The 23,191-nt window shown below is 41.4% G+C and overlaps 2 protein-coding genes across 5 annotated transcripts in view; one reads left to right on the top strand and one right to left on the bottom strand.

Moving 5' to 3' along the window:
* Positions 1 to 12,123, top strand: part of FILIP1L (filamin A interacting protein 1 like) — a 46,156-nt gene extending 34,033 nt beyond the window's left edge. Inside the window, exon 3 of the mRNA XM_087439494.1 lies at positions 11,932 to 12,123. Within this exon, the coding sequence (XP_087295620.1) occupies positions 11,932 to 12,123 (192 nt within the window). The remainder of the gene's footprint in view (positions 1 to 11,931) is intronic.
* Positions 1 to 22,725, bottom strand: part of CMSS1 (cms1 ribosomal small subunit homolog) — a 357,534-nt gene extending 334,809 nt beyond the window's left edge. For 2 of the 4 annotated variants that reach the window (XM_087439495.1, XM_087439496.1), the window contains exon 1: positions 22,556 to 22,724. In XM_087439495.1, coding sequence (XP_087295621.1) covers positions 22,556 to 22,619 — 64 coding nt within the window. In that variant the 5' untranslated portion in view covers positions 22,620 to 22,724. Of the gene's footprint in view, positions 1 to 22,555 lie in introns of all 4 variants that reach the window. The other 2 variants (XM_087439498.1, XM_087439499.1) reach the window with 2 other exon arrangements.
* Between the last annotated feature and the right edge of the window lie 466 nt (positions 22,726 to 23,191).

Raw genomic sequence — 23,191 nt, 5'->3', positions numbered from 1 at the left:
GCATTTCTTGGGAATGGTCCAGAACACACACTAAAGAGAGCAGTGTGGATGAACCAAAACAAAGGACAGCATTCACCTTATGCCACAGTGAAGCACATCAAGAAAGAGCAAGGAATATAAGTGGTTCAATAAAGTTCCCAAACCTTAAACCCCCTTAAAATTCTTTTTCATTTAAACTAAATTCCTGGTCCCTTCCTTTCCAACTGAGGGATCCTTCCACTATGCAGTCAAATATATCAGAGCAGGCACCCCCCTAAAGGCAATGCTGTAGGGTAAGAAATCCTTAGGGAGTCCAGCAAGCTAACTGGCCAACACTTCTAAGTACTTTATAATTTGATAATGAATTAACACTGTTCATATGGCAGCACATACAAATCTGTCAACATTCCATCAGGACAGCAGGTTTTACACTTAGAATGTGCCATAAAAATGTCCTCTGGGCTAACCTTTGGCATTGCAGTCAGCTATCCTAGGGATAATCTTCTTTACCCATGACCTCATTTTAAAATTTCACTTATTTTTTCACAAAATTACTGGTCAAAAGAAATAAAATTTATCTGATTATTTGAGGCAATTTTTTAAAAGCCTGAAATTAGTTTTCTCCTTTTAGTAAGTTCCTTTTTCCCCCACAGCCAAATGGTCCAGTATGATATTTTTGTAAGGTTACCTAAGACAGACTTTTTTCTTACCTCTGAGTTTTGTGTTTTAAAGGCTAGTCATCTTTGGATAACTAACAACGTACACAGGCCCTACAGAACTACAAAGGCTGTCTCACTCTCTGGCACTCCTTAGGCCTCTGGAAAGGTGGAGTGGGTTTGCTAACTGACGTACCACTCACGTGTCTCAGTGATACGCGCGGCGTCTCAGCACGCAGTGCTAACTTCTCTTCAAAGCACCACACGGACACAATTAGTCAAGCCACTGATCATGACACACTGAACTGCCTATCTCCTACCCAGCGCTGGGGCAGGTATTATGGAAACAAAAGATTCACTGTCCTTGAAGAGCTTATTAATTTGAGCAAGGGAAGGAGACAAGAAACAAGAGTATCAGACAACATTTAATCAAGTGGCAAACTGAATTCCCCACAATAAACTAGAGATTAAGGGGTCTAGAGCAGATTAACAAGGCTTCAGGGAGCAACTGAGACTTGAAACTGAGCAATAGATAAGTGCAGTGACTGGAGGAGGGAGCATTTGAGGCAGGCAAAGAGAAGACCAGGTTCCAGTTCATGTCTTTTCCAGTCAGCTATGGGGCCCTGGACAAGTCACTCAATCTTTGTGAAATAAAGAGAACTAGACTTGGTGATCTCTAAGACCACATCTAATTCTAACTTCCAATGATTTCCGAATTCTCTCCAAGTCTTGCCACCCTCCTTGAATCGTTTAAAATTCCTTTGGGAAATAAGGTTGGGGCATAAATAAACAAACCAATTACCTGCATGAGTCTCTTTTCAGAAATTAAACTTCTCTTTCCTCATCTTCCCACTTGTAGGTGTCTTAACGACTAGGTGGTTCCTAAAGATTTGTTTTCTTCTCTAAGAGTCTATGAATTAATGTCTTTTCATCAGCTCATCATATCAGCTCTTTTTTCATTAGAGCAAAGTTTCTCAACCTCAGCACTATTCACAGTGTGGGTCCTATGATTATCTGTTGTGGAAAGATGTCCTGTGCATTGAAGGATGGTTAGGAGCATTTCGGCTTCCACCCACTAGATGCCTCCCAACTGTGACAAACAAAAATCCCAGATCCCTGAAAAATGTCTCCTGAAATAGCCAAATGTTCTCTGGGGGGCAAAATCACCCCCTGGTTGAGAACCACTGCATGAGAGAGATGGACCAACTGACTCTATAAGCCAGTTCCTCTTTTACATTACTTGCTGTGGGAGATAGCTGACAGCTCATTTGGAAACTCTTACGTCTGATGTGTAGAGATGAGAATCTTGAATCTGACTAAACATAAGCCTCAAAGCAACTTTAAAAATCTGCAATGAAGTTTCATTGCATAAGGACTGTTTCTACTAACTTGACAGATCAGCCCAGAGCATGTGCATATTTCAACACTTATATTTGTATTAATACCATGTAGCACTGTCTCTTTCAAAAATATCATATTATAAACTAGAGTTTTCAGATGAGCTTTCCATTTCTTGCATGCCTTTGGGAGAAATAAAGAGAAATCTAGACAACCAACCACCTTTGCCTTAAAAGGGGGAAAAAAGGGGTTTCAGCAGGATTCGCAAGCGCTTAAGAGACAACCCTTTACTGTTTAGATCTTTCTAAAGAGTCTTCTCTGAGGAGTTTCAATTCCTTCTGTATTAGCTTATAACCACCACAGGTTATTAGGATACAAACTTTCTTCACTCCTCAACAAATCACCTAAAACAAGGAACTGACAAACATTTATGAAGCACTTATTACTCATTGCTGTGCCAGGCAGCTATGCAGCTGTTAAGACTTAGAATCTGAGGCGGAAGTTGAGGACTACCATAAAAGGTAATTGAGAGCCCAACACAGAGAAGGAATTCTATAGCTAGGAAGTACCACAGGAGTCTGGAGGAGGAGCAGTTACTCTGGGGCAGAGTTCGCTGTTAGATCAGAAACAGATGAGATTTGAGCAGGGGCTGGGAAATGACGAAGACTGAGATAGAGAGAGGACAAAAGGTGTTCCAGGGAGGTGCTCACACAGGGCAGGCCAGAGAGCAGAAAACCAACGTTCAAGGACAACGAGCAGTGCAGAGTGGCTGAAGCTGAGATGGTTGGGGCAGGGTAAGGCTGGAAGGGCACACTCCAGTCAGACTGTAAGGCCTTGAATACAATGCTGGGGAGTGCTCGGGGTCCTCAGAAAAGACTTCTGGGTAGGGAGATAATGGAGAAAACCAATCCTTTATACACTGGCATTCCATTTCACAAAAACCCTATAAAGTGGGTATCACCACAATTTTAGAGATTAAAAAATTTAAATTCTGAGAGGTAAGGAAAATTGCTCCAGGTTATTCTGTTAGTATGTGACAAAAATGACACATGACACAAAGTCTAGTTCCACTGTCCCATTTTCTTTCCATGCAACATACTGAGGAGCTATGTCAGTGCAAGAGGGAAGCATAATAAATTGCATTTGATCCTCTCCACTACCTATGGGCATAGAGAGGTGGCCTAACACGACCTTCCTGCATTCTGCCTCACAAGCCCGACCCTTTAGACACAACACTTGGAATGCACCTAAATATACACAGGGCTTTCCTCCTCCTCCTCCCCACTGCTCTACATGGATAGAATTCTCTTCTCTCATCAAGTGACCCACACTGAAGGGTCTGGCTCAAACCTTACCTCTTCTGAAACCTTCCATGACCACCACACAGTCGAGAGTGACCTGCCTCCCCTTCCACCTCCTCTGTCTCTCTGAGGCCACTGTTAGGGTAATAAGAGATAATGAATGTGAAGAGGCCAAGCCCCACACAAAACAGCAGGCCTGGGGAAGACTGACCTGGGGATGGTGTTGTGCGTAGGAGATGGGAGAAAGCAAGACCAAGGAGAAGCACAAGTCCTCACTGTCAGGAGACTGTACTCAGAGAGAGCACTGGAGCTGCAGTCAAAGTCCACTCAATCCTAAAGCAAGATTCTATAAGCAAAGGCACAAACGACAGGCATGAAGAATGAGCATGGACAGGCTATCAACATGTGCAGAGCAGGAGGTTCCTGATCAGCCTCAGAGGTGGCTGGAGAGAAAAGTGAGTGAAAATGATCCATAGAAGGAGCATCACAACCATGCATGCACATTGAAGCTTATCAGTAGGTGGCTCCTTAGTCCTGATAGCGACCTGAGAGCTCCAGAAAAGGCAGTCAAGGGATCAAGGTCTAGCCACCAGAAAGACAAATATCACCAACTTAGCCCAGAGGTGGTAGGACTTCCACCTTTGCAAAAGCCGAGAAAATCTTCCTAGATGGTATACCCTAATTTAGGGTTTCCATTTCTCAAGCAACATCATAACTTATAAGGAAAGACTGGTGGTCTCAAAATCACTTAAAAAAAGCATTTTGTATTTTCCCAGCTCAAGGGAAGAAGTATTAGGGTTCAACCTTGTCAGTCTCTAAATTCTGCTTCCAATTCAGGATTAAATAAAGGTAAACCAAGGAAGTATCACAAATAAAACTGGCGTTTTAGAGGAAAGTCTTCAAGTTAGTCTCCAATGTATCTCGCATAACAATTAAATGCATATAAAAACCTGCTTCGATGGAGCCACTCTTCAACAAACAACTCAAAGCAATTCCTCAAGAATGAATTACTATCCTTCATTATTACTGAATTGGGTTTTTTCCTTCATAAAAAAAAAAGAGAGAGAGAGAGCTATTCCTTTTTTGTTCTTTGCCTTTTAATGGTGTTCTTGTCTGAATTCATTGATATCAGTCAGTTTTGAAGCCTGAGAAAAATACAGTTTTACAGAAAGAGGAGTTAACTAAAAACTGCAACAGATCCCCAAAGGGTCCATAACATTAAGAAGCATTTAAACAACTCACAGTGCCTCAGGCCAACAGGGAGGGGGCTGATGGGCAGGAATCACACTGAGAATGATGACATCTCTCACAGCGACTGACACAGGCAGCACAATTTTTTTTTCTATAAAACTTTTTTTCTGAAAATAATACATATTAATTACAAAAACTTTGGAAAATATAAATGCTGCCGGGGCTGCTGATTTTACCTTCTAAGAAGGGTAATGAGAGGACTAGGGGGAACAGTTGACAATTACTATTTTTTTAGGCCAACCTATCAACTCTGGCCCTATTCTAGGTTTTCTCAGACTGCCAATGAGGAAGGAAATGTGCTTTGCGGGGTAGGGAGGCATCTTGTCATTACCGAAAGCCCCCTGCGCTAAGGAGTGGCAGATCCCCCTAGAGAGTGCAAGTTTATGTAATCTGTCTGCTCTGCCCAGACACAATGGCGGAGGGGCCAGCCTGGTCACTGGAGGAGAGGGTCAGGATTTCCTTTCCCCCAGCTAGCCAATCAGTGCCTGGATAATGGTTCAGTCACTGTGAACTGCTCAAGTACTGGGAAGAAATGGCTCCTTAGGGGGCTGCTCTCAGAACTAGTTACACTTTTATCAGCTAGTAAGATGGGTGGTGTTGTGGAGGGGATGTGGGTACAGTATAGAGCCAACAAAAATCACCTCTCAGGCTCTGGGAAAGGGATACAGAAGTAGAGTGGCAGGTGAGGAGGAATTGCATTTTCTCCCTGGGCTGTCTCAGCCACTCAAATGCTATCAACAATTTCTCTGTGATGATTCTCAAAGCAACATCTCCAGGTTTTCAGTGCTTGCTGAACAGTTCCACAAGGAAGGTCCAACTACACTTCAAACACGGCTACACCCAGCACACTGTCACTCTTGGACTGCTCTGTCTCACTTCTGGTGATGGTCTACCACCTTCCCTGTTGCCCAGGTTCAACATCTGGGAGCCTTCCTCCACTTTTCTGCTTGTCCCCCAGACCCAGTCAGCCACTCTGCTCTGGTATTTCTTTCTCTGCCTCCCCCTTGTATCTGTGCTCCTCCTCCCCAGGTCCAGCCCTCAGTCCGCACAGTACTGTAAGACAGCTGACCAACTACATTTACTCCTCACCTCTCTCATCCAACCTTCACTTGTGTTGCTAGGTCCTTCTACAACACTCTCCTGATCGTGGCAATTCTCCACTTTCCCCTCTCCTCCAAACAGCACTCACTTGGCACTCACATTACTGATTGCCCGAAGTCCAAACCTTCCACCAGGCCTCCATCTCCCTTTGAAACTCAGAACATCCTCCTACACACCACTGGGCCTTCTCAGCCTGTACCTTTGCTCACACTGTTCCTAGGGCTGGAACGCTCTTCTCTCTTTGTTCCTCATATTAAAATCTTACTCCTACCTCAAGTGCCAATTCCTCTGGAAAATCTTCCTTATTTTTCATAATCTTCCTCTGAGTTTCCAAAAAACTTCTATTTGTACCTCTATTATAGCACTTCATTTTGCCTCTTGTTATAATTGTTACCTCTCCTATACTATCATCTCAAGAATAAGAATCAGCTACCATTTATTTTTGAAACTCTTATATCAATGTTTCTCAAAATGCAGTCACTGATCACCTTTATCAGAATCACCCAGGACTACGCAGATTTCCATATCCCCAGACCTAGGAAAAACAATGCAGGGAATCTGCATCTTAACAAGCTGGCTGGGTCATTCTTAGGCTTATAAAGTTTATGGACCAAAGATAATAATGTTGACGTTAACAACTAACACTTTGGATGTGCCAGAAACTTTCTTATATAATATCTCTACTCCCCAGAGAACTTGCAAGTAGGTATTCTAATCCCCAGATAAGGATTACAGATGAGGAAACTGAGGTCTGCACAGGCTAACTGGCTTGCTTAAGAACACACAGCTAACTGGTGCCAGAAGCAGAATGGAGACCCAAGTCTGGCTCCACAGCCCGTGCTCTAGCCACTAACCCAAGGCTGTTGCAAAAGGTAAGCCTGTGAATGATTAAAAAAAATTAAATGGGTGCAAACGAAGGAATGAGAAAGAAAAAAGGGGAGAGGATGCAAAAAAAAAAAAAAAAAAAAAAGAAAGAAAGAAAGAAAGAAAAAAGCTAAGGTGAAAAACCTGACCTGACAGATAAATAAAAAGAAGGAAGACAACAGTTCAAGTTTAGTGTACTTTATTTTAAGGTACTATTTCTACATGTGATGCTATGTGTCTGGACACAAAATGGAAGCAACTGGGTTAGGAAGGATTTTTGATAACTATATTTCAATGCTTATTTTTGGATTGCCCTCACTGCCTATGGTGTAATTACCACAGAGAGACTGGGAGGTGACTAGGTACAACCACAAACATATTACATTATAAAATAAAGGCATCAATTTCCTCTAACCTTCACTTCAGAAACTGGACAGCTCTTTAACATAAATCATAGCACTGCAACTCTATTTAAAACCAAATGTTCTGTCATAAGAGGTTAATGGGAATGAGCTAATCAAACTACAGAGTTTCCTTTTGAAGGACCTCTTCCATATAAAACTTCCATGTAAAACCTTCAGTAATAAAGTTTTATTGTTTAATGAGGCAGTTCTGTGAAAATCAAGAGAAAAAAGCCAAAGCAGCATATGAAACTCTGCGCTATCTGCCAGATTCATTATCTGTTATTTCCATTATTATTTTTTTTCACAAATTAGCAGTGATTTACCAAACGATACAAAAGAAGGCAAAGTATTTCAAAGACATTTTTTTCTACAGTTTCATCCTCCTTTTCATCATCATATCCATCATTATTACTTATGCACTTTCCCATGAAACAGAGATAAAAACAAAAATACAAAACACTGTCATTCTGATAACACCTGGCCTTGACCAAGCATTCCGAAGCTGGGTCCCTGAGGGATTCAGGCAGCTCCGAATCCGCCTCCTTCCTGTACCACCCCAATGACCACAAATCAAAATGATCCAAGGTCTTTGGGAGTCTTTCAACTTCTAGAGCTAAAGGTGTAATGAGGAGCCCTGCAGTCCTGGAGTCAGGAACACTCTTGAGGGAACACTGCTTTCTTACACAATATGTTGCCAATATATCTCCAAAAAGTTCAAAGCACTTACAAAATTAACTTCATTTAGGGAAAAGGAAACATCCTGTCTCCAGCTGTCTAACCAGGATCTGATAGCTTCCCCATAAATGCTGATGTTGTTTGGTATATTTTCAGATGTTTGCCCTCTAAGATAATGTGTAAAAGCACAAGGATCAAGTAAAAATTGGGCTACATAATTAAGACTTGGAATAACACTGAAAACATTTTCATCTTTCCGGACTTCTTTTGGTCACTAACGCTCACTGCCATCTAACGACTTGCTGTAACCAAGAAATCTTGTAGATTGTTTAGTTTCTTTCAAGAACCCATGGACCAAATAAGCCAACATTTTAAGAATTTAATGAACACATTCCACAAATATACTCCTTTTCTTTCTACTGCTCCCTAGATAAAACCAATGCCTCTGCCTCACTGAACTCAGCATCCTTCAGACCTGTAACTCATACCAAATCCCAATCTCCAAGTTTGAACTGAGTTAAACTTTTTAAAATCTTTTCTTTTATGAATGAGCTTTCCAACTTGCTTAATCTCCTCCAAGACATACGCTTTTTGATAAAACCCAGGAGCCTCCAACTCTGAGGAGAACATTCACTGTGTGGTCTTAAAAGAGCCATATGCATGGATTCCCCTTGCAATATGCATTCCAAATTTGGATAAAACTTTCTTGGAGCTATTTGACATAATGTTCTATAAAAATGATCCAGGAGATGACACATTTTAAAGCTCCATACCTCATTTACTGAAACATGTCCAAGAATAAAATTCATACAAGAGAAAAAACACACCATCATTTTTTAAAGATTTGGGAATGACATTTAGAGTTGTAGGGGCCAGCCCGGTGGCGCAAGCGGTTAAGTGCACGCACTCCGCTGCAGCAGCCCGGGGTTTGCCGGTTCGGATCCCGGGCATGCACAGACACACTGCTTGTCCAGCCATGCTGTGGCAGCGTCCCATATAAAGTGGAGGAAGATGGCCACAGATGTTAGCCCAGGGCCAGTCTTCCTCAGCAAAAAAAGGAGGATTGGCAGACGTCAGCTCATGGGCCGATCTTCCTCACAAAAATAAAAAATAAAATAAAAAAATTAAAAAAATAAGAGTTGTAATAAAATACTGACCAGCCTTTGCTGCCATCTAGAGGTAAGAACTATGTAGTGAAATCAGAGGTACCAAGAAAAAAAATTAACGTGCAGCATCCATGGTGTAGCAACAATGGAAGCCCAATAACTTTTGGGCAGCTGGCCCTACCAACAACCACCATCCCAAGCTACACTGTCTTCAGCAATACATATCACTAAAGCTTAAAAGAAACAAGCCCCACCAATACTGTTTTCCATACCAATTGGTTTACTGGACAGATTTCAATTCTGAATAACCTGTGGCGCTCATTAAAAATTCACATGCCCGTACTCTACTCCTAGACTCTAATCTGAGTCAGTAGGTTCTGAAATGGGATATGGGCATCTGCAGTGTTTTAAAAGCCCCACAGGTGGTTCTGATGAACATCTAGGAAACCATTGGGCCATCAAACCCTGGCCTTTCACAGTGTTGAGCCTCTCACACCCAGGCAGGCCAGAGTTCCAGGTGAAAGAAAACAAAGCTCACATCTAGAGGAGGTTCAACGATGGCTGTGTTTCTCCAAGTGTGGCAGGCTGACCACCTGCATCAGGTGAATCATCCTACGAGTTTATTAAAAATGTGGATTTCTGGGTGCACCCACAGACAAATGAAATACAACTTCTAGGGGTAAGGTCCAGGAATCTACAATTTAAAGAGGATCCCAACACAGATTTTTGCACACTAAATAAGAGAACCAATCTAAATCTTGACAAAGTTAAAGGACATTACAGAAACCTATCTTGGAAAGGCTATTATTAATGCCATGGTCACAAGATCAGCCAACTTGAATTAGTCTATCACTGATTTCAAATGCAGCTGCTACTGCTCATAGTTTGGACAATATGGTTGATGTTCACAGAAATGGCCTGGTCTCTGAAGTGCTTCCTTCCTCTTTATCCATTAATATAACTTAAGTATTGCTTTTTCTAATTGCATACTTATTATAGAAAATATAGAGAAGATAGAAAATGTAAGGAAAATAAAAAGCACCTATAACTCCACTAACCAGAGTTAACCACTGATAGCACTGGTGTATTTTCTCCTCAAACATACATAGTTAAAGCATGTAATAGTTTTTAATGCTGCTTTTAACATTTCTGAATAAACATTTTCCTATATCTTCAAAAACATCATTAGTTAAAGACAGCATAATATTGTGATATTATGTGATTATAGGGTAATTTATTTACTCCCTTCTGATTGTTGGTGTCCTAAACTGTGTCCATTTTTCATTGTAAATAAAGCTAAAGCAAATAGCCTTGCCTGCATCTCTGATTATTTCCTAGAAAAGATTCCAAGCAATAAAATGAATGAGTCACAGGGTGAGTTTTAGGAATCTCAACACATACTAACTAACTACTCTCCTAATCATCATTGAGGCTGCCCATCTCACCAAACCCTTACTGGACACTGAGTTTTATTATTTAAAAAAAAAAAAAAAAAAGTCTGCCTATTGAAGAGGTAAAAACATTGGGTGAGCATTTCTGCACTAAATATGAGACTATGAGGACAGGCTGAGAGGTGGGAATGCCTTTAAATAAGGAGGACACTGATATCAGAGCAACAACATCTCATTTGCTATGCTGAAGATTAAGTGCAAAAAAAATGTCAGTAAGAACACTAAGGCCCCAAAACTATTCTAGCACCTAGGCATAGACAAGTTTGACTAAATGTACCAAAAGAAAACATATTCTCCACAAAGTTTATCCTTAGTTGAAGGACTCCTATTTTTAGCAAAGTTTGTGTACTGTTTACTTGAAAATCTAAATATGGTTACTATAAAAGTTAGGGGGCATTTTAAATAAGTGAATGTTGACATAAAGAGATAAATGGACTTCATTGTACTTTGTCAGTACAATAAAAATGTGGAAACAAATTTCTATAGAATGAAAAAAAATGTAAAAAGGGTTCTCATAAGAACAGTATTAGAAATACATGATGAAAACCAAAATGCATTTTTAAAAAATTTATATTTTTGAGTTCAGAGCAAGGAAAGGATGATGAAACCAAAGAAGGCAAAGATCATCATCATCATCAACTGTGGATTATAACGGGAGAACCACAGTTAGCTGAGACATCTGTCCCATCTCTTTACCAACAAGTATTTTTTTTTTTTTAAAGATTTTATTTATTTTATTTTTCCCCCCAAAGCCCCAGTGGATAGTTGTATGTCGTAGCTGCACATCCTTCTAGTTGCTGTATGTGGGACTCGGCCTCAGGATGAACGGAGAAGTGGTGCCTCGATGCGCACCCGGGATCCGAACCCGGGCCACCAGCATCACAGCACGCGCACTTAACCACCAAGCCACAGGGCCGGCCCCCAACAAGTATTCTTATCCAAGAGTATTTTTCCTTAATAAATGAAAAGAGTATATTTCTAAACGAATATGAATTCAATCAACCCTTCACTCTTGCACACTCCACAACCCATTCTCCCAGTCTAGATCATTCAACCTATGTGATTCCTCTCTCACTCCTCATATGTTCGCAGTGAACAAATTCTAACACAATTCTATCTCCACATCTTGTCTTCCCCAACCTATGTCCTTACTATCCCCCTGCTACATACACACAGTCTACAGAATCAGGTACAATTTTCCCAATCTAGCCCCAGTCCACACTCTCATTCTGCCTCTCAAATACAACCTAATTTGAAGTCACTCCATTTCTCAACTGTGTCCCATTTCCTACCTCAGGGACACTGCCAAAAGTATTCCCTCATCCTGTTGCCAAAAGTATTCCTTTACTCTGGAACGCCCTCCCATTCCTGCTATTAAAAATCCTAAAAGTCTTTGAAGGCCCAAGTCAAATGCTACTTTCTTCGTGAAGCTCTCTTCGAGTTCTCAGTTGAAATTAATCTTTCTCTGGCAATCTCATGACCCTTTGAGATTAATTTGGGACACTTACTCTTGTTTATTTCCCACTATACTTTGATTGCCAAAAAGCAAGAAACATAACCTGTTTATCTCTGTATCTACTACTATCTACTGTTGAGGGCCTTGCACAGAGCACACACTCAACACATGTTGGCAAAACTGCTTTACTGAAATTTTTTCTTCAACCTGACAATCTTTAATCTGATGTGTCCCCAGAACCTAGTGCTTTCAAGGAAGCCAAATGCTCCAAACTGACTCTATGTCCTGAACAATGTCTGCTTCTCCAACTGTACCATTAACTACCTTTTGTTCTTCTGTTTCATTCAAGATCAATGAGGTACGCAAGCAGAGAATGCCAACACGGAACCCTAAACCAAAATCTACAGGCATCACTAAGCTCTCCTCTAAAACTCCCACAGGGCCTATGGATAAACCTCTTCACCACGCTGGCTGTGGGAAGCTACACATCATAAGGACTGTCACCTCTAACACCTTCCTCCACATGGGAGGGAAAAGGTAAGTCATGCCAATGCACTGCCTGGATATATTCACCTATAGAAATATCTGGAAAGCTGAAATTACCAGTATGGAAGGCCAAAGAGGAAGGGCCACCTCTCCAGGAAATGGTGAAGCAGCAAGTGACAGATGTTTCATTCACAGGTTGCTGGACCTGATAAAAACCATCCTGAGAGATCAGTGCATCTACAATTATTTTACCTACATATGTGTATATACACAACCACAGGCCCAGGCACCCACCCCAAATCTTCCCAATTCCTCATCCTACCTGTAATCCAAGCCAAGGCTGGACTATGTATCATTAGCCTGGGATAGGACTGAATTCATTAGAACGTTTCGAAAGTTTTCTGGTGAACTCAGAAGTAATCCTTCATTCTACAGAACTTGATTGAATCATATTTTGCTAAGAAGGTATACTGGTGAGAATTCCTAATCTGCTTCAAGCAAGTCAGATTATTTCCATCAAATTGGCAGGACAATTAAAATCATACTTTAAGGTCTGAAACTATGATTTCTTTATGACCAGAAGAAAAAAAAAGTGCTAATTCTTAGTTACAAGAAGGAAAGGAACAAAAAAAATGAGTAATAGCTGAACACATCCTTCACGTGGCTTACCTGATAACGGCTGATGTAGTATGCACACTTGACAGCTGGCATGTAGTCTTCTGTACCATTTTTTCTAGTAAGTTGCCCCCCCGTATATACCATGCCATGGAATCATACTGCTCGGCTTATAAGGCAAACCATTTTAGATTGGTACTGCTGCTTTCTATGGCAATCAGGACATTTGAGAGTCAAAAGTCACTAATACTGAGATCTTCTAGGGAGATACGAACCACTGTCCTGGGTGCTTAAAAAAAAAAAGCAACAGGGCCAGCCCGGTGGCGCAAGCGGTTAAGTGCGCACGTTCCGCTGTGGCGGCCCGGGGTTCGCCGGTTCGGATCCCGGGTGCACACCGACGCACCGCTTGTTAAGCCATGCTGTGGCGGCGTCCCATATAAAGTGGAGGAAGATGGGCATGGATGTTAGCCCAGGGCCAGTCTTCCTCAGCAAAAAAGAGGAGGATCGGCATTGGATGTTAGCTCAGGGCTGGTCCTCCTCACAAAAAAAAAAAAAAAAAAAAAAAAAAGCAACAGTTTGTCATCTCATAGGACATTCTTTAATCACATCTCTTCCCTGAATCAACGCAATAGAAAAATCAGTTGATTCAACAAAAGCTTGAGATCAGAAGACTCAAATTCCAATCCTAGCTTTTCACTCATTTGACAATGAGCTTGAAATTCACTCAATCTAGGCCTTGAGTTTCTCATACGAAAAACAGGAGAGCTGAATAATTCTTCAAGTCCTTTCCAGTTCTGATAACCCACGAGTATGTCCAACTACAGAATGTTGAATTCAACCAGTCATCTACAAGGTAGGACTCAGTCCCCTAGCAGTAAGCTAAAGTAATTCTTTTCATCACACCAAAAACTCTCTCACTGAATCAAGAGAAAGGTGTGTCTGTAATTCAGTGTGAACAGAGTAACACAATGATGTTTTAAGACAAATAAGGCATTTTTGACACAGGAGACAGTTATATTTCACAAAACTTCAATCAGAAAAAAAAAAAAAAAAAAAAAAAACCTACAAAGAGCAGAACTCAATGTTCGCTGTGATCCTATACCTAGAACTGGAGGCATGACCCTGGGAAGAAACCCCTATGGCTAAGGACAGTGCTTTAGCCAGCTTTCCTGGGATGGAGCTAGCAGAGCAGGAGCAAAGGAACTGCCATTCTTCATGCTCATCCAGCCAAGCCCGCTTCAATGCGCTGATGCCACTGTACAAATAGCCCCGGACCCACTTCAATTTCAAGGAGGAGAAGGAGCTGGAAGCCTGGGCAGCATTATTCTACGCAAGTCAAAGAGAGGAATGATGTGCAGCAGTCCCAGCAGGCAAGTAGCAGAGTGAGAAGGTGGGAAGGCTAGATGAATTAAAAGCCTGAAGTGGAAAAGTCTAAGTTTTAACGGGAAGCAGTAAGAGAATAGTAGAAGGAGGTGGAATACAAAAAGTGATGAAGCTCTGATGCAAAAATAATACAAGAGAGACAGTTCAGAGGGAAGTGCAGGGCAGTAAGAGGCGGACGGTGCAGTGGGAAAACATGCAGCATGCCCAGAGCTGTGCCCGACATAAGCAGGTAATGTGAAGTGAACAGAGGATGAGTGAATGAGGGAGAGGAGGGCCATTCAGTTATGACACAAGCGAGAAAGGGCACTAAGAGATGGCAATGGCATATGACAGGGTTAGGGAAAGCAGTTATGCCAGGTGACATTCAACACTGATAACTATGCGAATGGAAAGAAAAACACCTGACCTCCTATAGCGGAAACCAAACAGACTGAAAAGAAGCATAGAACAGGAAAAACAAGCACCAACAACACTCCCAGAAGAACAAAGTACCCTGGGAACTTTTTACCTTGAAGAGGAGCACAAAATATGTTGTACGTTGGAGATTTCAGAATTGTTTTCTCCCATGTCAGGAGTCTCCCGAAAGTACATTTTCATGCCAAGTTGGTATAAGTTCAAGAGCAAGCAAGAAAAGAGGAACAAGATATTGTAGAAAGTACTAAAAGAAAGGGTAGGAAGATAGTGACACTTCCATGGAAAGCGGCAGAAACCCATCTTTAAATGGTAAGACAGTTATAATCCCACTAAGACAAAAGTCTACACAATAACAAAGTCTATTTTAACGAAAGAATTACCAACTAAAAACCATGCTTATTTTAAAGCAATGTGTAATACAATAAAAATGTATAAACAACTTAGAACCAGGAATAACATCTGGGGTTCAACGAAACGGTGTTTGACCTATAACATAATCGAAATATAAAGAATCCTGCCTCCTGAACATAATCCTGTTTCTGCAGAAATGTGGCCCCTCTGAAGAACAATGAAAATGCAAGAATCTCTCCTAATAATTCTAGAGTGACTTTATTAGGGTATATTTTTAAAACGAAGCAGATAAAAACCCAAGTGAATGAAAACTAATCCAATTTGTGACAAAAAATTTAATAAGCTGATAACTTCTATGCTGGAGTCTTTCCTCAGCCCTTCTTTTATTTAGCTTCAATGATTTCTGAACTAATCACCTTGTAACTTTTTGGAATAAACTATCTGATTTTAACAGGAATGTGACTGATCTAGAATATGACTGATAATTATGGACTAAGTAATGAAGTAATTGATATAAAACAATTCCCTCTGGGGTATGTTTCAAATTCCTGCTTTTGGGGACATGTGACATAGAACTAGGGGTCTGATACTGAGTCTGGGACAGAGGTCTGCAAACTTAAGCCCACAGGCCAAATTCAGACCACTGTCTGTTTTTGTATGGCCTGCAAGTTAAGAACAGAGTTTACATTTTCAAATAGTAGAAAAAAATCCAAAGAAGAATATTTTGTGAGATGTGAAAATTACATGAAATTCAAATTTCTTTGTCCATAGATAAAGTTTTATTGGAACACAGCCACACTCATTTGTTAACAGACAATATTTATTGTCTATGATTGCTTTTATGCTATAATGGTAGAGTTGAGTAGTTTTGACTGACCGGCTAGCAAAGCCTAAAATATTTACTATCTGGCCTTTTACAAACAAAGTTTCCTGACCTCTGGTCTAGTGTGAACTAGACTAACAAGGAACTCAGGAACAAGAGACAAAGAAGAGCTGAATCAACTAATTTTTAAAAGCAATATTAGCAATTTAAGAATTTAATTACGAATTCTATGAAAGTTGAAGATGCAGAAACTATATTTCAAGTTGTCTGTGATATATTCAGTAAAATGTATAATTCTATCAACGCATTAAAATGTTCAAAAAAAGAACATAAGATAAGACAGGTCAAAGGATTTGTGCCACAAAATAATGTGTTATTCTTGAATCTGAGGGGTGAAATGTAAGTATTTTTAGGCCTTCAAAATTCCTGGTATTTTTCAAGAGATTCATAGACATTTAGCAAAATTACAGCAGAAACACTGTACATGTTATTTGGAGAAAGATGTGTAAATTTGCACCTTTAAATGTTCACAACTATTGTCAAGAACCACTTGTTTAATCATTTGCAAGAATCACGGAAATTGTACCAAGTTAAACCAGCCCATGAAAGGTTATGTGTGGGTCCATTTGTTACAGTCTTCAAGAACAGAAAAATGACTAACAATGTAGTCCTTTCTCTCCTCTTTCCTCCCTCGTGCCTTTTAAAATTTATCCTGCCCCTGTTTTTTGCCCTTGAACATCCGTCTTAAAATAATATCACTTGCATTTTGATTCAACCACATCAATATATAAAGCCCATAATGTAAGCAGATTGTTTTTTCCCTTTAATTCCATTACAGTGTCTAAAATAGGGTCAAGCATGAGAGCTCAATAAATGATTTTGAAAACGACATGCCCTGAAGGTGATCCTCTGTTGTGTGTTATCAACACCTACTGTAAATATTCCAAGTCTGAATTTTATAAGTAGAGGCAACGCTTTACAACATCGACTATGCATGGCTGCCTACAGGTAAAATTAATACTGTAAAGGCCTAACTTTGGTGTGAGAAAAGGAAAAAAACCAAAAACCTGAATTATTCAGGTTTAAAAGATCCAAGGTGTTCCCCTACTTCATTTCCAGAAGAAACTCAGCATAGGTAAAGCAATATGATTTGAAGGAGATACTATATAATGATATTACAACAACAACAAAAATTTACAATGCTCATTTTAGCAATCTCAAACATAATGAACAATCACGTTGATTCTAGGTGACAAAAACTGTTACCAGTAGGAATTATCAGCTCATTTACAAAGCAAAAGTCTGTTGTCCCCTTTCAAAATATAATTTATAAAACTAAATCCAAATACAGTTAGAATAAAATGTTAGTAGACACAGTTGTATGACCAGGACTTCTAACATATTTTCAGAAGGAGAAAAGCAGCATCTGCCAACTGTCAAAAGCCTGGGCAGGATTGTGACAATGCTTCCAGCAGATCAAGTTTCTTTGGATGCAGAACTCCTACGCTGATATCCCCAAGAGGTGGCTACAAAATAGTAACAGTTACTTACTTTAGGCACAAATGCTTAGTGAGCCTTCCAAGGACCCAGATTCTACTCTAGGCTCCGAGGACACAGCAAAGGACAAGATAAACAAACCCTGTTCATGAGGCACTTCCGTGCTCGTGTACAGAGAGAGCCCTCTGCTGAGAATTACCATAAGGTGATAATGTTAACAGAACAACTTGATGGCTACTCTGGACTGGCTGGCCAGGAAGTGCTTCTCTTTTGGTGATGTTTGAGCTGAGGTCTTAATATTAGGAAAAGGCCAGCCATTCGAAATTCAGAAGGACAGATTAGAAAAGAAAAGGAACAGCTACTGCAAAGGGCTAAGACAGAATGAGCTTGGCATGTTGAGGCACAGAATGAAGGCTGGTGTTGGCTGTGACAGCATAAACCAGAGGGGAGGGAGTAGGCGAAGATCTGGCAGATACCAGCCATGGTGGGCAATGCGGGCTTTATTCTGTGTGTCGGTGGACGCCACCAGAGGGTTTAAGCAGGAAAGTGATCTGATCACTCTGGCTGCTGAGTAAAGAACAGTCCACAGAGGGACAAGATGGAAACTGGGAGCCCTGTTACTTTACTGCAATGGTTAAGGCAAATGAGGATGACAGCATGTACTCTGATGGAGTTAACAAAGAAGAAAAATGGATAAAAAGATTCAGGATATGTTTTGGAGATAGAGACAAGACTTTATAGATCAGATGTGAGGAGTGAAAGAAAGAAATAAATGAATAAATCAGGATATTCCTAGGCCTTTGTTTGTGAAATTGGGTAGTTCGTGATTTAATTTACTGAGCTAAGGAAGTCTGGAGAAAAAGCAGGTTTGGGGAATAATTCAGGTTGGGTCTCATCTGTGTTTGACATTCCTATTAAAAACCTAAAGACTTCAAGAAGACAGCAGATATGTGAGCCTTGAGCTCTAGAATCAAGTTTGAGTTGCTGGCAAAGGGACTATTCTCAAAGCCCAATGGTACAACCTGCTTATTTGTATCTCTGAGTAATCAATGTTCTTTACTAGAGGACACTTTGAGAGACTAAGCATTAATAGACACAATTTGATAAACGATGTATATAAACAAAAGGGTTTATATATTATGAGCCTCTTTAAATTGATAAAAGATTGTTATTTTAGAGATGAGATTCTTACCACTGATAACTAGAATAATTATCTATGAGAAATTTGAGTGCAAGACTGGTTTCAGATTGCCTGCCTATGAATCACAGCCTCCTCACTTACCAACTGAGTAACACTGGGCAAATCACTTAAACACTTAGTGCCTCAACTTCCTCATCTATAAAATAGGGATAACAGTAACTACGTCATGGTGTACTTGTGAAGATTAAATGAGCTACACGTAAAGCAATCAAAACAGTATCTGGCACATAGTAACCACTCAACAAATGCAAGTGAGTATCATTATCTGCAGTCTCCCTGCACTGTACATAGAAGTGTCTTCACACTTCAGTTTTTTAGTTAGATGCCTGATAAGAGATGGCATCAAAGATTCAGAATGAGCTAGGAAAGCATATGAAAAACCCTCTTCAAAAGAAGTGGGGGCTAGAGTTTTGCGGATTGCTAAAAACATCCTCTTCAAAAGTAAGCTTTACATCTGCCAGTCATTCCTAAACCTGTATCTCCAGCCCTGACCCAACTCTGGAGCTCCAAACTCACATACCCAGCTGCCTACTTGACACTTGACTTGGTAATTTAATAGGCATACTATTGGAACAAAAAGGGAAAAAAAACCAGTGTTCTCTTCAGTAAGTGAATGATCAAGTGACCACCTCCAACTGCAGAAACTCTCAGCTCTGCTCCACAAGTCACAAAATCCATGCTGTGAATGATTCTCTCAGTTTTCAGCTTCGCACTGAAAGAGTGCTTAGTTTGGTCAACTACACAAAATCTCAGGCATTCTATCTGCTCACTTCAGCATTAATCTTTTGCATTCCTGATTCTACTGCATGTACTGTTTACTGTAAATCATCTCAAATAATTTCTTAAGGTAGGCAGGGAATAAGGAAACAAGTGAAATGAAATGAAATGAAGTATTAGATGCCATTAGATGACTCCTGAGCTCTGTTGCCTGAAGCAGACTGGACTGCACACTCCTCAGAAGAGGCAACTCTCAGCTGTCTTATCCTAGGCCATGACTCTAATAACTACCAATGATATCACCAATAGGGTGACCAGACATCCCCGGTGGACTAAGACAGTCTCAGGAAAATTCTAATAGCATGGCCTTCCACTCTCAAAAGTGTCTAGATTGGATGAGAAATTATATGTCTATCTATGTATATGATCACCAAGAGCTCTGCAGCATCTATCATGCATGCATGCATTCATTCAGTTAATATCCACCAAACACCAGCTAAGTGCCAGGTCCCATGCTGGGCTTCAGTACAACGCAGGATTCTAGTAGAAAAATGACAGGTCTTCAAGAGTTATCAGATGTATGCAAAAAGGGTCACATGTAGGTCAAGAGCTTCAGTAAGAGTCTCTGAGTTACATACCACATCTAAGAAGACATGAGGAGGGGCCAGCCCCATGGCGTAGCAGTTAAGTGCACGCACTCCGCTGCTGGTGGCCTGGGTTTGGAACCCCGGGTGTGCACTGCTTGTCAGGCCATGCTGTGGCGGCGTCCCACATCAAGTGGAGGAAGATGGGCACGGATGTTAGCTCAGGGCCAGTCTTCCTCGGCAAAAAGAGGAGGATTGGCAGATGTTAGCTCAGGGCCGATCTTCCTCACAATAAAAAAAAAAAAACTCTAAAAAAAAAAAAAAAGACATGAGGACAGCAAAAACAGTACATTTCCTTAGTCACTAAATAGACAGCTGGATACGTTAGGCAGATGTTATACACAGTGTGTGTCAGTGTTTGGGCATCTGTGTGTTTATATAGTTTGCTCTCAGAAAGCAAGCATGAGAATTCATGACCACAAACACTGGGCCTTTGTTGTAGATATAGATTACTGAATAAATGACTAAAATGATCCATCCTCTTGCCACCCTAAGTGTGAACTCAGAACAGGTGATAAGTAAAGAGGTAAAAACAAAATATAATTTACACATTTTAGGCTGATCTTTTCCTATTAAAACAGGTAGAATCAGGAAATCTGAATTGGTTCAGCTGTGATTTCTTCTGAATTAGAAATGCTAAACAGGTTAGGCAAATCACCAGCAAATAGATCAATCAAGCAGATCTCAAGGAAGCTTATATGCTCACTTTACTTAAAAGCAGCTAATAAAGCAAAGGTCCCCGATAAATTCAATGTTAGCAATTTTCAAAGCTTAGTCATACAGCTAGAAGGAACCTAAGAAGTAGGGTGATCCTGGGGACTCCAATATATTATCTTGATGGGAATCCTGGCCATTTAGACGAAGGAGGCTGTAGCAATTTAAAGTTCTAACTAGATTCAATGTTTAGAACTGTTGGTTGGTAAAATCCTTAAAAATATGATCTCTAAGGCCCCCTCATTTTGCAGATCATGACACTTAAGCCCAGAGAAGCCACACAGTAATAGTGGGAAGAGCTTGACTTTGAAAGTTAGGCACACTTGACTAACCGCTTCCCAGATCTCCTCCTTGCTGCATTCCTAAGAACATTACTTACCTTTTCTCAGTGTCTCATCTATAAAAATGAAGGTAACACTTATCTTTTAAGCCTGTTATGAAAATTAAATGAATTCATATTTATGAAAACATCTGGCACCGGGGCCGGCCCCGTGGCATAGCGGTTAAGTGTGTGCGCTCTGCTGCTGGTGGCCCGGGTTCAGATCCCGGGCGCGCGCTGACGCACTGCTTGTCAAGCCATACTATGGCGGTGTCCCATATAAAATGGAGGAAGATGGGCACGGATGTTAGCCCAGGGCCAGTCTTCCTCAGCAAAAAGAAAAGGTTTGGCATGGATGTCAGCTCAGGGCTGATCTTCCTCACACACACACACAAAAAATCTGGCACACAATAGATACTCAATACATGTTAATTTCTTCCCTCCAAAGGGTGACTAACTTGAGAAATACATAGCTGATGAGGGGCAAGAGGCAGAACTAGAACCAAGAATTAGGATCCCCTTCACCTTCATTCAAAAGAATTCAATTAGTCTTTAAAAGGCGTCTATCCTTGAATCATACCATAAAATATAGCTTTTAACACGTGAGTTGGGTGGGAGGGGTTATGAAAATAAATGTGGAACATCACAGCTGCAAAGAAAGGTATTTGCACCTTTAAGCACAGAGATATATTTGCTAGAAACAAAGTTGCAAAACAGCAAGGAAGGTTAAGCCAGGCAGTATTATATCGGCTACCCTTTTAAAAATGACATCTGCTCAGTTTGTACCTGAAGCCTGCCCTTCTGGAAACAATACTGTAGGAGAATTTTGTTGTTTTTAATGGATATTTCACAACTCATATTTCAAGATTAATGTTTGCAGCAAATATGTATAAGTGTCAACCATGTGCAGGGCCCTGTGGACTATACAGATGTGAATCAGACTTTGGCTTTGTCCTAATTTAAAATCTTAGAACCTAGCAGAGAGGCAGACTTTGAAAAGCAATAAAAAACATAATCGCATATTAAGCGTTATGGGACTTGAAAAGCTCAAAGGAGCCTCTGGGGAGGAGTTACTTAGCGCTATCCACTCAAGGATAAAACGTCCACTGCATCAGCAGTGGGTACACACAGCAAAGTCAAATAAACCGCGCTTGAACTGCCTTAATTCCAGTCTTGTTTCTGGCACCAACCAGCTAGCGAACTGGTCAAGTTACTTGACATCTTTGGGTCTCACGTTCCTGTCTGTAAAATGGGTGAGTTCAAACGGATGACCTCTTACATGTAAGCCTCCTTCAGGCTCCAACAGTCCAAATTACACGATGATGATGACGACGACGACAGCAAGAGAACTACGGCTGTTATTTACCGCTATTTACACCATGCGCCGAACACTGCGCTAGAGAACATCATTGGTACTATCTTCATTTAATCTTCCCAACAATCTCATAAACTGGCATCATCATCCTTATTCTACAGAGGAAAAGGAGGCGACACAGCCTTAGAGGGTCGGAGTCGCCATGTGAACAGAGGCAGTCCGAACCTAATCCGGTAGGGGCCCGGACTCCCGGTCTTCATGATACCTGTCTTATCCATTAAGCAAGAAGGAACACAAAAACGGCGCTCGGAGAAGGGCCCCTGGGGCGGCGGGCAGGCGGGCGAACGTCACGCCCGACTGTGTCACGATCCGGTGGGTCTCGTGCCCCCACGGCCGTGCGCACCACGCGGGACGGACGCCGGGACTGAGCCGCCGGGCTGAGGCGCTGCGGGGCTCGGGGAGGAGGCCCCGCGGGAGCGCGGGCGCGGGCGTACCTGGGCTGCTGGCCACTCCCGCCGGCTGGTTCTCCCACCACTCGTCTCCGAGGTCGTCTGCCATCTCCACGCGGGACTCGACGGACGGGGCGGACCGCAGGGACAGCGGCCGCGGCAGGGAGTCGCGCTGCCTCAGGCGCGGCGGCCGGCGGGCGCACGCGGAGCTTCTCCTCAGACCCCGCGGCCTCCGCCCCGCAGCGATGACGTCACACCTCCGCCCCGCCTCCCCAGCGGCGGCGCTCAACTCGTCGCAGTTTCCACACGGGTGCTGACGGGCAGGATCAGTCTAAAGACTCAAAACAAATCCTCACAAAAACATAAATGTAAGAAAACGCAAAAAAAAGATTATCATCTTTTAAATTAATCTCTGTTGAAACTTTTTGTTTATTTATTTATTTATTTTTTGCCGAAAAGATATTGACGAAAGTGTGAAACAGGATGCCAACACAACTTTTCTCTGTTCCGTTTCAAAGACCTTGCGCGGCGGGAGAAGACCCGAGCACGTGGCTGTGTTTTCGTTTCTGTGTCAGAGTTTGTGCGTCCGTGTGTTGATAGAATTTGCTCTTAGAAGACGTGCACAAGAAATCATGACCATTGATGTGGGTACTACTCTTTTTATACGATATGAATAAAGAA

Source organism: Ceratotherium simum, chromosome 15 (assembly GCF_057802395.1).
Source record: "Ceratotherium simum simum isolate JZ-2026a chromosome 15, ASM5780239v1, whole genome shotgun sequence".
Taxonomy (NCBI): Eukaryota; Metazoa; Chordata; class Mammalia; order Perissodactyla; family Rhinocerotidae; genus Ceratotherium; species Ceratotherium simum.
This window is presented reverse-complemented; position numbering and strand designations above follow the sequence as displayed.